Source organism: Benincasa hispida, chromosome 10, assembly GCF_027475165.1.
Source record: "Benincasa hispida cultivar pf3 chromosome 10, pf3_genome.v1.1, whole genome shotgun sequence".
Taxonomy (NCBI): Eukaryota; Viridiplantae; Streptophyta; class Magnoliopsida; order Cucurbitales; family Cucurbitaceae; genus Benincasa; species Benincasa hispida.
The window spans coordinates 7633642-7644654 of NC_143487.1; the positions used below are offsets into that span (position 1 = coordinate 7633642).

Here is an 11013-nt window from a genome sequence, read left to right on the forward strand (position 1 = left end):
TCTCAATCTTCATACTTGTAACAAAAAACAATAACTTTATACTCTCTCAATCTCGTGCTCTCTCAAAATCTCACTCCCTCTCAAAATCTCGCTCTCTCAATTTTGAACTTTGGACCTTGAACTTTGATATAATGTTCTATATACCATTGATACAATGAAAAGAGAAATAGCTCAATTATACATGTTCTGATAAAATGTATGATATTGAACTTTGAACTTTGAACTTACATAAAAAATACATGTTAAATTATACATGTATACCATTGATACAATGATATAATGAAAAGAGAGTAGCTTAATTATACATGTTTTACATACATAAAAAATACATGTTTTGCATACATAAAAAATAAATGTTTTTACATCCATAAAAAATACAATAAAAAATACATGTTATATACACATAAAAAATATGAAGTGTTCGCTTATAGTTGACACGCTAACTGCATCCTATATTCACTCATCTTCTCCTGAGTGATTACGGATGGAGGTGTTCTAGTAATTTTATTGCAAAGATGCCACAATCAAGCGATCCGTGTTGTATGTCGACGTTCATAAGTCGCGAGATTTTCCAACGGGCTGTGGATAGGTCCGACTTTGAACGATCCACGTCACAGTAGTGAAGTAAGGATGGTACTGTGACAGTCAATGACTCTATCCAATTCACCAACTTTGTCATTGGTGTGTATGACGGAAGTGAATCGAACATGAATATGTGGCCTCTGTTAATGTCCATTGCAAGAACCATCCAATACTCATTGATATTCATTGTTGTATAAACAAAATCTACATCTACCCATTTGACATCAAATTTACCGATGACGTAGTCCTTATATGTGTTTTCATCCTCCCATGCTAGGGCAGCCTCCGGAAGTGTCTTATTCTTTATTTGTTTAAATACCCCGCCACGAGCATTAAGGTGACTCTATCAAATAAAATGAGAAGTTAAGTAACAAAATAAAATGAGAAGTTAGGAAACAAAATATCAAAATTTACTGTTACACCAATTGGCAAGATGGTGAACTTGTGCATGTACATGTCCGGCCGGGTATAAAATTTTTCTTTCATAAAATAAAATAAAGTATTTATGGTTTGCACAAAAAATTACTATGTCAGTAAAAGTACAAGATATCCAACATGTAAAGAAGTCAAGACTAGGAAACTTACATCGCACTCGACCCACGAACTCGGGGAAATCAATTCCTTGAAGAATTGCTTAGCGAGTGGTTTAAAGAAGTTCTCTTAAACTTCGTTTTCGGTATTCTCGTCTGAGATCTAACCTATAATTTTTGTAACGATATTGTGTGGAACATCATGTGCTACGTTGTATGCGACGATCGCTCTGGATAGTGACATAGCTATACCTAGGAGAGGATGCTTAACCACACTTTTCTTCTTTACTTGAGCTGGAGGTGTATATTTATTAACAAGTTTCCTCTTACGATTAATTCTTCGAGATTTCTACATAAACATATAACAAAACGTTACTCATCAAGAAATATAAAAATATAAAAAAAAGATTATTGATCAATAAATTACTCACCAGTGTAACTCCTTTTGTGGTCGTAACAATCCTAGAAGTTTCGGCCTCTGGGATGGCAAACATGTCAGCCTCTGTATATGGCATGGTGAGTAAGGCAGACATGTCGGGCTCTGTTTGTGGGACGTCGGCCTCTATAGGTTTGACGTCAATTGGTGATGTTGTAGTGGTATCAGGCTCTAGAGGGGGGATGTGAGTAGATGAAGTGGTGGTATTTTGAGGCTCTACGGGGGATGAGAGTGTCAAAGGTAGTCGCATTATTGGTATCGAGATCTCGAGATGGGATGGGTGACCTTGTCATCTCCTCATTCACCGTGGAACCTTTCAATTAGTAAAGTAAAATGATGAGTTCACGAACACGTAAAAACTAAACATGTAAAGACATAAAATGATAATAAATGCAAACCTTGCACATAGACTGCAACAGTGACAGGATGACCGACAATTGTCCTTTCATGTCTGTTATATTTTCCTCCATATTGGATACACGACCATCTAAAAAAAAAGTTATATCAGCAAAACAGAAGAAGGTATTTCGCCCGATATACGACCATCCAACCTCGATAGTGAGCTATCAATGGTCCGCAGGTATGAATAAATAGAATCATCGGGATTGGCTCCCTACCTGCGGCAGGCAGCACATTCAGGACATTCCTCATCCACAGATCGCTCTCTATGGGAGTCCGCAAGATGGACATCAAGTTGGTTCAACTCGTCCTCATCGCGTACGTCCCCCAACATATCATGGAACATATCATCACTAGGTGTGCATGTTCCTCCTTCCACCCTTCCACATTCAGCATCCTCATGCTCAGAATGCTCGTGTTCATCCCCTCCCTCCACCCTAATAACTTCATCATTGTCATCTCCATGATGATCATCACCATCACTTTCACTTTCAAAACTACTCCCATCACTAGTCGACCTGTTGCCACTTTCAGAACTATTATCATCTGCACCTAGATCAAATATAGGTCATCTGTCCACTAGGGTATCTCGAAACTCTCTTTCAGCATCTGTCATGATGGTACCCTCTTTAACCTTTATCTACATTAACAACCCAATAAACTGGTTAGTGTCAATTTAACAACCAGATAAATATATTATGCATAGAGTAAACGTACATTGTTAGACTCGAATATCTCTCTCTCGAGTACTTTGAAGGACACTGAGTAGGAGCATAACCATCGTAATATGCGGGGCAAAGCCACCTTGCTTCTTCGATCCACAATGTTCCTAGCTATCGATGCAACTATGATCTCGTATGTCCATACCTAAATAAAATTTAACATAAGAACAATAGTAATGTTAAATCAAACAACACGATTATTATGTTAAGCAAATTTACCTGGAACTCTTGTGGAAATTCATGCAAAGAGTACTTCACAATGTAATTTTTATTTCCTTTGACATTCGTCTTGTATAAACTGCTCTTATCATTTAACGTAGTCTTTAGGGCATCCAGTGTCCTCTCCCAAATAATGGCACCCCAATCAAGACTGTTGTAGTACTTTAAGTTTTGAATGTCCTTAAAACGTTTAAGGTTCACTGCATTTTTCTGTTTGTTTTTTCCCATCATTGCAACCTTAGTATAGTAGACTACTGTGATCTTCATAGCATCCTCCTTATTTTCAAACTCCAACTCCTTGTATTTTTCAAGTTGACGGACATGTAAGGTGTCCTTCGTCACTCGATTACTAAAATACTTGATTGCAAGTTTATACAAGGATTGTTGGTTCTGATCAACTCGTGTTGGGGTTCGTCACAAACCAGTCATCAACAAAAAATCATCCTTAAAAAATGCGACGACTTTTCCACAAATAGAGAATGACATTGAGTCTGATATCGTCCTCTTCACTTCTCTCAGCAACATGTGATGGATAATTAGGCTGTTAAACACCATGTCAACGTCTACAAATAGCCCAAAAACTATTCTCTTGAACATGTCTAACTGCCTTGGCGTAAGCTTCTCTTTCACAATCTTGTTTGCATTAGCAATGTGGGCCAAGCTCATTACTTGACCGGAAAATCGGTCGGCTACGATATTCTGAAACGTGTTGCCATCTTTAATCACTCTCTCATGAAATAAAGAATCAATCAGTAAACTCTTTCAGAAAAAAAAAAATTGTAAAACAACATTCTGTTTAAATCTCGTTGGCATTGCTCTCACTAGATTTGCTCTCGCTGGCATAGCTCTCTCTGGTATCGCTCTCTCCAGTATCGCTCTCTCTAGTGTCGCTTTCTCCAGTATCGCTCTCTCCAGTATCGCTCTCTCTGATGTCGCTCTCTCTGGTGTCGCTCTCTCTAGTAACTCTCACTTATCTCGCTCACATTCTCTCTTTTTACTTGTCTTTAACCATAAAACACATCGAAAATCAGAAAAACAAACAAAAAAACCATAGGTTCGTAGTATTTCTAAACCCCAGTACAACCCACCCTTTCTAGTGTCGCTCTCTCTAGTATCGCTCTACCGATTTCACTCTCACTTATCTCGCTCACAAACTCTTTCTACTCGTCTTCAACCACAGAGCACATCAAAAACCAAAAAGAAAAAAAAAACAAAAACAAAAAAACCATAGGTTTACAGTATTTTTAAACCCAAAATGACCCACAAAGTCCCATTACTGATCAGTTTAAGACATTTTTAGGCACAGATTGAAAGATTTATTGATCAGATTCAATTTGTCGGCGACAGTGGAATCGTTTGCAAGCCAAAATGATGGATTCTAAAGAGTTTTTAGTTTATGAGCGATACGAAGCCGTTAGCCTTGGAAAATTTGAATGAAGAGTTTTTAGTTTTAGTGGATTTTCAAAGACGAAGAGGTAAGGATGGCGATGATGTCAGCAGAGGATCAATTGACATTATTTTTTAAAAATAAAATTTTCAAGATTTAATAACATTAGGAAAAAAAATAATAAATATAAAAACTTAAGTTTTTGGGTAAATTAGTAATTTAAGATGATATCAACGTAAGTGATCGAAAGAAGTCTTGTGTTTAAGTCCTTAGAATATTGTTTCTTCTGCAATTCTTTTTTTTTTTCTTTTTTTTTTTTCTTTGCCTTCGTTCATCACTTAAGCTTTTGGTCAATCTGCATTTTAAGATAAACCAATATAAGTCTATCAAAATTCACCGAAGTGTATTAATATGACGAAACCAGTGGACCCAAATCAAATGGACGAAATTGATTTCACTGGCAATATTATATTTTTATGATATCTGAAATTGGTTGTTAACTTGTTAGTTTATTACTCTTCGTCAATCGCCGTTCACTGTCAGAAATCTGCTAAGCCAATAGCCAGGGATCCACGATTTGAGCTAAACAATTTCTCAGGTCGAATCGAATCATTCGATTTCAAGATGGCGAAGCTACCCAAGATCGCTATCCTTGGAGCTGGTACATTCGTCAAGACGCAGTATATTCCCAGGCTCGCTGAGATCTCTGATCTTCTAATTGTTAAGACTATATGGAGCCGCACCGAGGTCCTTCATTCATTTTAGCTTTGATCCTTTGCATCGTTTTGTATGTTTAGTGAAAACCGGTAAACAACAATATGATTTCGAACTTATGGCTAGTAATGCTGGCTTGCAGGCATCAGCAAAAGGTGCCGTCGACATTGCCAGAAAATACTTTCCGACGGTGGAGTGTAAGTGGGGTGATGCCGGTCTTGATGATATCATTCAAGACAATTCAATACTTGGAGTTGCGGTTGTATTAGCTGGACAAGCTCAGGTATCTTATTGTCAATTTGTTTATGGATCGCAAACGTACTGACGTTATTGCTCATGTAGTTTTAATTAGATATTATGTGTTCAGAGTTTTTGTATATGTAGAGCCACAAATGTAAGCTCCTCGAACGATTTTCACAATTTTTATTCAGTAAATGTTGTTTAGTTGGCTATTTATGCCAAAATCTTTTCCCCTATAATTCTTTTGGATTCGACCAATGTTCGGTCATAATATGTCCCGATACAGCACTCTGTCCAACTTCCACTTTTGAATTAAGAGATGACATATTGAATACTATTGCCTTCTCGTCTAAGACCGATTATATTTAGAGCAGACTTGACATTATTATAATTTTTAATCTGGTGGATAGTAAAGGGAAAACGTCGTATACATTATAATTTACATTAACTTTTACATCACGTGCATTGGCACCCTATGTGCTGTTCTTTTCATATGAGCTATGCCTTGTAGGTTGATATGTCATTGAGATTGCTCAAAGCAGGGAAACATGTTCTCCAAGGTAATTCATACCTCAACTAAGATTAAGAATAAATTGAAGTTTTGCTTGCTTCTCTGATTATTTCTCTATTGGTGGATTCACTCATAAATCACGTGCTTGACCAATTCCCCTCCAAACAGTAGCATAAGTGGTGTTAAGGGGACTGTGTGCAGTCCATTCACACGAGCAGTTTGAGTCGCTTGGCTTTCATATCCTATGTTAATTGTGTGGTTGATTAGTAAGTGTAGCTTAAGAATCTCAATGATGGATGCTGAAGTCCTAGAGATAAAATCTTTTATGACCAGACGGTGAAGGTCCCTTCATCTTTGAGCGACTATTTTGTTGATTATGCTTATTTTGGCTGACCAATTTTGGTGAAAAGAACAAAAACAACAGTAAAGAAGAAGACAATGCAACTCATTCCGTGGATGGCTAGGGATTTAGAAGATATATGTGCATACTTTTGTGTGAGTGTGACATGTCTTACATGGGCTGTTGATTAATTAGTTGTCACATTTTCAATTAACTAGTTTTAGATTTGTCTCTTGCCGTTAGAAGTGAAAACATCCATTTGTAAAAGGTTTAATCACAGATTTGACAGAACTTTCAATTGAGATCCTCTTTATGGTTCTCCACCAACATGGATCACTTAGCTTTCACTATAGAGTAGCGGTGTTGAGTGTTGTTCCTGATGGTTCGTTACCTAATATATTGTCCCAAAGATGCATGCAGAACTTCTATTAGAGTTTTATAAGGACCAATTTTTCTATTATTATTATTATTATTTTATGATATGAAATAATTAAGGGACTGAAATTTTTAACGTTTAGGTGCTTCCTTAGAGCTGCTTTGGATAGTACTAGCATCATAATTTGGGTTCTATGATTCTTGCAAACCAACAGTGAAAAACTGCCTGAAGTGAGGTTGCGACATGAAGTAACCTAAACCAAAAGAAAAGCATTTTAGCTCTTGCATTAGATACTTCCTATTGGTATATGGTTCTGTACGATAGACTAATGTCCTTCTTGTTGGGAAATTTTGTATGTATTGTCTCGAAATTTCATGGATCTGAAGAGAAACCAGCAGCATCCTGTAAGTATCCTATTTATTAATTTATTTTCATTACTATTTTAAGTATCAGTTAAACTGTTCGCACAATTCTGCTCACTTACTCCTGACGTCTATATTCCTTCTTAAACGGGCTACTGTTGTATATTAGTTTCTTGATCACCACCCAATCATGATATCATGCTGTAAATAAATTGTTTTCCCCTTGTTGCATCTCAATTCTGTTGGGACCCAGTCTCTCTCTTGAGAAATGAGAATATTGATCTGGAATTCGTAAATGTGTTGGTCATTTGATGTTTAGGCATCGACAATATTGATCTGGAATTATAAATCTTCAATTGCCTATACTATAGATCTCAATGCATATCACAATTTACCGAGACTAGATTTTGTCTTCCTATTACCACTAATTATGAAACTGAGAGGACAATGAAATGGACCAAAGTTCAGCCAGATATGTAAATCATGCAACTTTATAGATCATGAAGAAAAATTATTAATTATTTCACCTTATAAGTTATATCGACTTGAAGATAGGGGCTCTTATCTTAACCTTTTTCGTGCAAAGTAAAAAAGGAAAAAGAAAAAAAATAAAATCAATATCATCAATCAACCATGAACCCCATAAAACTTGGAAAAAAAGTTACTTGCCACGAATAGAGACCATAGTTTCCTTGATCTTAAGACAACCATGATCAATTAATTCTAGGTATATGCGTAAAGTGCATCTGTTTCCGAATCTCCACCTAAAAAGCAGCAGCCAGAATGGCTTGGATCTTTTGTCAATGGTCAAAGTTGAAGATATTAAAAAATCAATTTCTAAATTGGTAATATGGTGGTAATGCAGCGATAAGTGAATTGGAATATGCACTTTCAAGCTACAACTCTTTAAGTGCCAATTTTCTCCATCAACCATTATGGGCCGTGGCAGAAAATTATCGATTTGAACCAGCATTTGTTGAGGTACTTGTTTGTAGATATTTATTTATGTTTTTGTCGTCTTTCCAGTACTTCGGCAAAATGCTCTTTATCATTCTGTAGTGCAAAAACTTAATTGCTGACATTGGGGATATGATGACCGTCCAAGTGATTGTTGAAGGATCAATGAATAGTTCGAACCCCTATTTCTCAAGCTCTTGGCGGCGCGACTTCACTGTAAGTGTTCTTCTAGTAAACAATCACAATACAATTCTTAAATATTCTGTATGTTGTTTTCATTTCCCCCGTCATATCATTATTGTCATGTTTTACACTCTTCCATGGGAGAATATGATGTGCTTATTCTAGATGGAACTATTGTGTAATGGAATGCCAAATAACAAGTCCTCTACTTTCATTGTATAGAAACTGGGATAAATATTGTTCTGGTATGCATCTTGTATCTCTAGTGGTGTGTTTATCTATGTTATCCCTTTTTTTTCTATCACATTGATGTATTCTTAAATCTTATCTTACATTGACAACATGTCTTCACTTGTGTCAGGGAGGTTTCATTCTCGATATGGGCGTACACTTCATTGCTGGATTAAGGATGGTAACTGCTCTTGAAACTCTCTCCGGAAAAGCAATTAATTTCTATCCTACTGGCTATTACATTGTCGTTGATCAACCATTACTATTTTTCTTCTTCTTAATGTTCAAAATGTTTTTCTTCTCAAAATTGACAAAACCTATTAAACCAGTACAAGTCTCAAGTATGTAAATAAGATGACGTGATGACGAACTACAAGCCTGGCTGTTGCAAAGGCTCTGATTTCTGGGGAAAAAAAAAACCACCTTTAGTCATACATGGCATTTAGGTTTCCTCCCCGGCGGCACCATCCTTGATATATAATATCCTTTTTCTAGGAAGAAATGATAGGCATATTTTTAATTTGGAAATGTTAGTTTCCTTTATTTGTGAACAGCTTGTTGGTTGTGAGGTGGTATCAGTGTCAGCGACTACCTCCTATGTGGACAAATCTTTACCTCCGCCAGATAACATATCCTCGCTCTTGTAAGTTTCTTTTGCCTAGTGCTAATTAAGTCCCCAACAAGTTTGAAAACCTAGAAATTAAGAATGGTGACGTTTTTCCTTCCTTTAGCCAACTGGAGAATGGATGTTCAGGTGTTTTTGTAATGGTAGTCTCCTCAAGATCACCCAAGGTATGCTGCTATGCAGGAAGTAGGAAATTCATACTTAATTTTCAAAAAATTGTTTCATTTGGTCACCGACTTTTAATCTCTTCAGATATTCTGGCGAGTTGTGGGATTAAAGGGAACGCTGCAGATCGAGCGTGGGAACCAGGATGGAAAACATGGCTATCTGGTATATAGTTATTCAAAGTCTATCTAGTATTTTCTTCTAAGAAATCCTCAGCTTAGTTTTGGGCACTGCTTGTAATCAAAGCTTCAAATCCTTCATTTGTCCAAGCGATGATCTAGCTCCCACGGTCTTTTTCAAATATGACCCATTTCTTTTGTTGATAACTTTAAGTTGGTGTTCAGGTTTCCTTCGCTGATGCTAGTGGACTGAATAGATGCTCCTTCTATCCATTCAGTGGAGTTACAGAAGAACTAAAAACTTTTATTCATGCTATTTCTGCAGAGGTAATATCATGGATAAACAATACATGGCTTCTTAAGTGTTAAGTCAAGATTTTTTTTTTTTTTTTTCCGTTCTTTTATTATTAGTTAGTTGTGTTTGGTTTAAAAATTAAATTTTAACCAATTGAAAGGATTTTTTTGCAAAGAAATGTAGAAGTAAAACTAGATTGAAAAAAAATCTAAAAGTGATTAGAAAGCACTCAAGTGTTTCTAGGAAAAACATCTAAACAATTTTCATCCAAGATTGTCAAGGATTTCTGCTTTCATTGTAGAGTGATTATAAAGCTGATGCTCGTATATCTTTCATCGAGGGAGCTAGGGATGTTGCGGTGCTAGATGCAATGCTTGAATCCGGAGCAAAGCATGGGGCTCCTGTTCAAGTGAAAAGATTTTAACTTTAGAATACCTGACATGGTGTCTGTTAACATAATTAGGTAATATTAGTGTAGCCCTTGTCCAATTAGAATTGCATTTTTTAGAAACTGATAAAGTATGTTTCTGAAACATCTCAGAATGCATTCAAGAAAGACTTGACTTGCACTTACTTTTCATATTTACTTTCCTTCCTTCATTCAACATTTTTATTGTAATAAAGAAGAAACTTGATCTATGATTCATTCTTCTTAAACTTTCAATGAATTTATTGTATTTCCATAGAAATTGGTCGCATGCTTCGTAAATCATCTTTTGGCATTTCAAGCACACTAAATTCTTAAGCACATTCACATTCCAATACTTCAAAAATTCCCATAAAAAGTGAGTGGTTTCTGTTTATAGGTGATTTTGGATCAAAGGACTTAATTGACATTTGGCAAGTAACTAAACCAAAAAAGAGAAGAGACTAGCTTGGGTCAAAACCATACCCAAGATCCACTCTTGTCTTGATGTCATTGGGCATGCTCTCGATCCAAGGGAATGAGCCACAAAGGCCCAAAATTCCACACTCGGCCTTTGCCAAGGTCAAGGCCAGGGCTAGTCTCTCGAAATATAGCATCCCTGGATCCTATTGACCTATAGGTTGGCTCAGTTTGACCCTAAAACTCCAATTCAGATGCCTTAAGTCAAACAATCTTTATAAATACATCATTATAATTTTAGAAAAAATAAGTAAATTCTCAATCTCAAATCTTAAAGTTTTCACTCACTTTTACCATCTAACTTAAGCATTGGAGTGTGTGTGATAAACAGTGCACTATGTTAGTTTGTAAGGTCAAGTTCTTCCCATTTTCTTCTCCATTTTAAACAAATGTGAAAGTCAAATTATTTTTACTGTTTGAGTTTTGGCATGGAAAGTTTCTATTCTAGACAAACCCAAACTTAGATTGTTAATCAATCATGGATTGTATGGATCTTGATAACAGTTAAAATGATGCTAAAAGTGTTGTTTGATCGGTTGAAAGAAATTGGATTCCGTTTTCCTTGATCTTTTAAAGAGGGATGTTATGATCGTACAACATTCCCATCTCAATTAAATATTGAAAGATTATCATATGCCAATGTTGACTCCCTTGCCTCAAAAAGGGTTAGGATAATTCTGGGACCAAAGTTAAAAAGGAGGAAAAGTGAAGCTTGTACTCAAAACCAATCCAAC

General features: G+C 36.2%; 2 protein-coding genes across 2 annotated transcripts; one reads left to right on the plus strand and one right to left on the minus strand.

Annotated features, from left to right (window-relative positions):
* Nucleotides 1-478: 478 nt before the first annotated feature.
* On the minus strand, nt 479-3554 carry LOC150033083 (uncharacterized). Its single transcript, XM_090306274.1, has 6 exons — nt 3311-3554; nt 2166-2499; nt 1947-2035; nt 1544-1764; nt 1402-1461; nt 479-925 (listed from the first exon to the last, which is right to left on the minus strand). The coding sequence occupies exons 1-6, from the start codon at nt 3552-3554 to the stop codon at nt 479-481; spliced, it is 1395 nt and encodes a 464-aa protein (XP_090162400.1).
* A 1213-nt stretch (nt 3555-4767) lies between these two features.
* Nucleotides 4768-10032, plus strand: LOC150033084 (NAD(P)-binding Rossmann-fold superfamily protein). The gene is made up of 12 exons (XM_090305618.1): nt 4768-5022; nt 5132-5272; nt 5741-5789; nt 6843-6860; nt 7684-7799; nt 7878-7991; nt 8320-8370; nt 8744-8832; nt 8921-8981; nt 9067-9144; nt 9324-9425; nt 9695-10032. Exons 1-12 carry the CDS (start codon nt 4900-4902, stop codon nt 9815-9817), a joined length of 1065 nt encoding a protein of 354 aa, XP_090161744.1. The 5' UTR covers nt 4768-4899; the 3' UTR covers nt 9818-10032.
* Nucleotides 10033-11013: the final 981 nt, after the last annotated feature.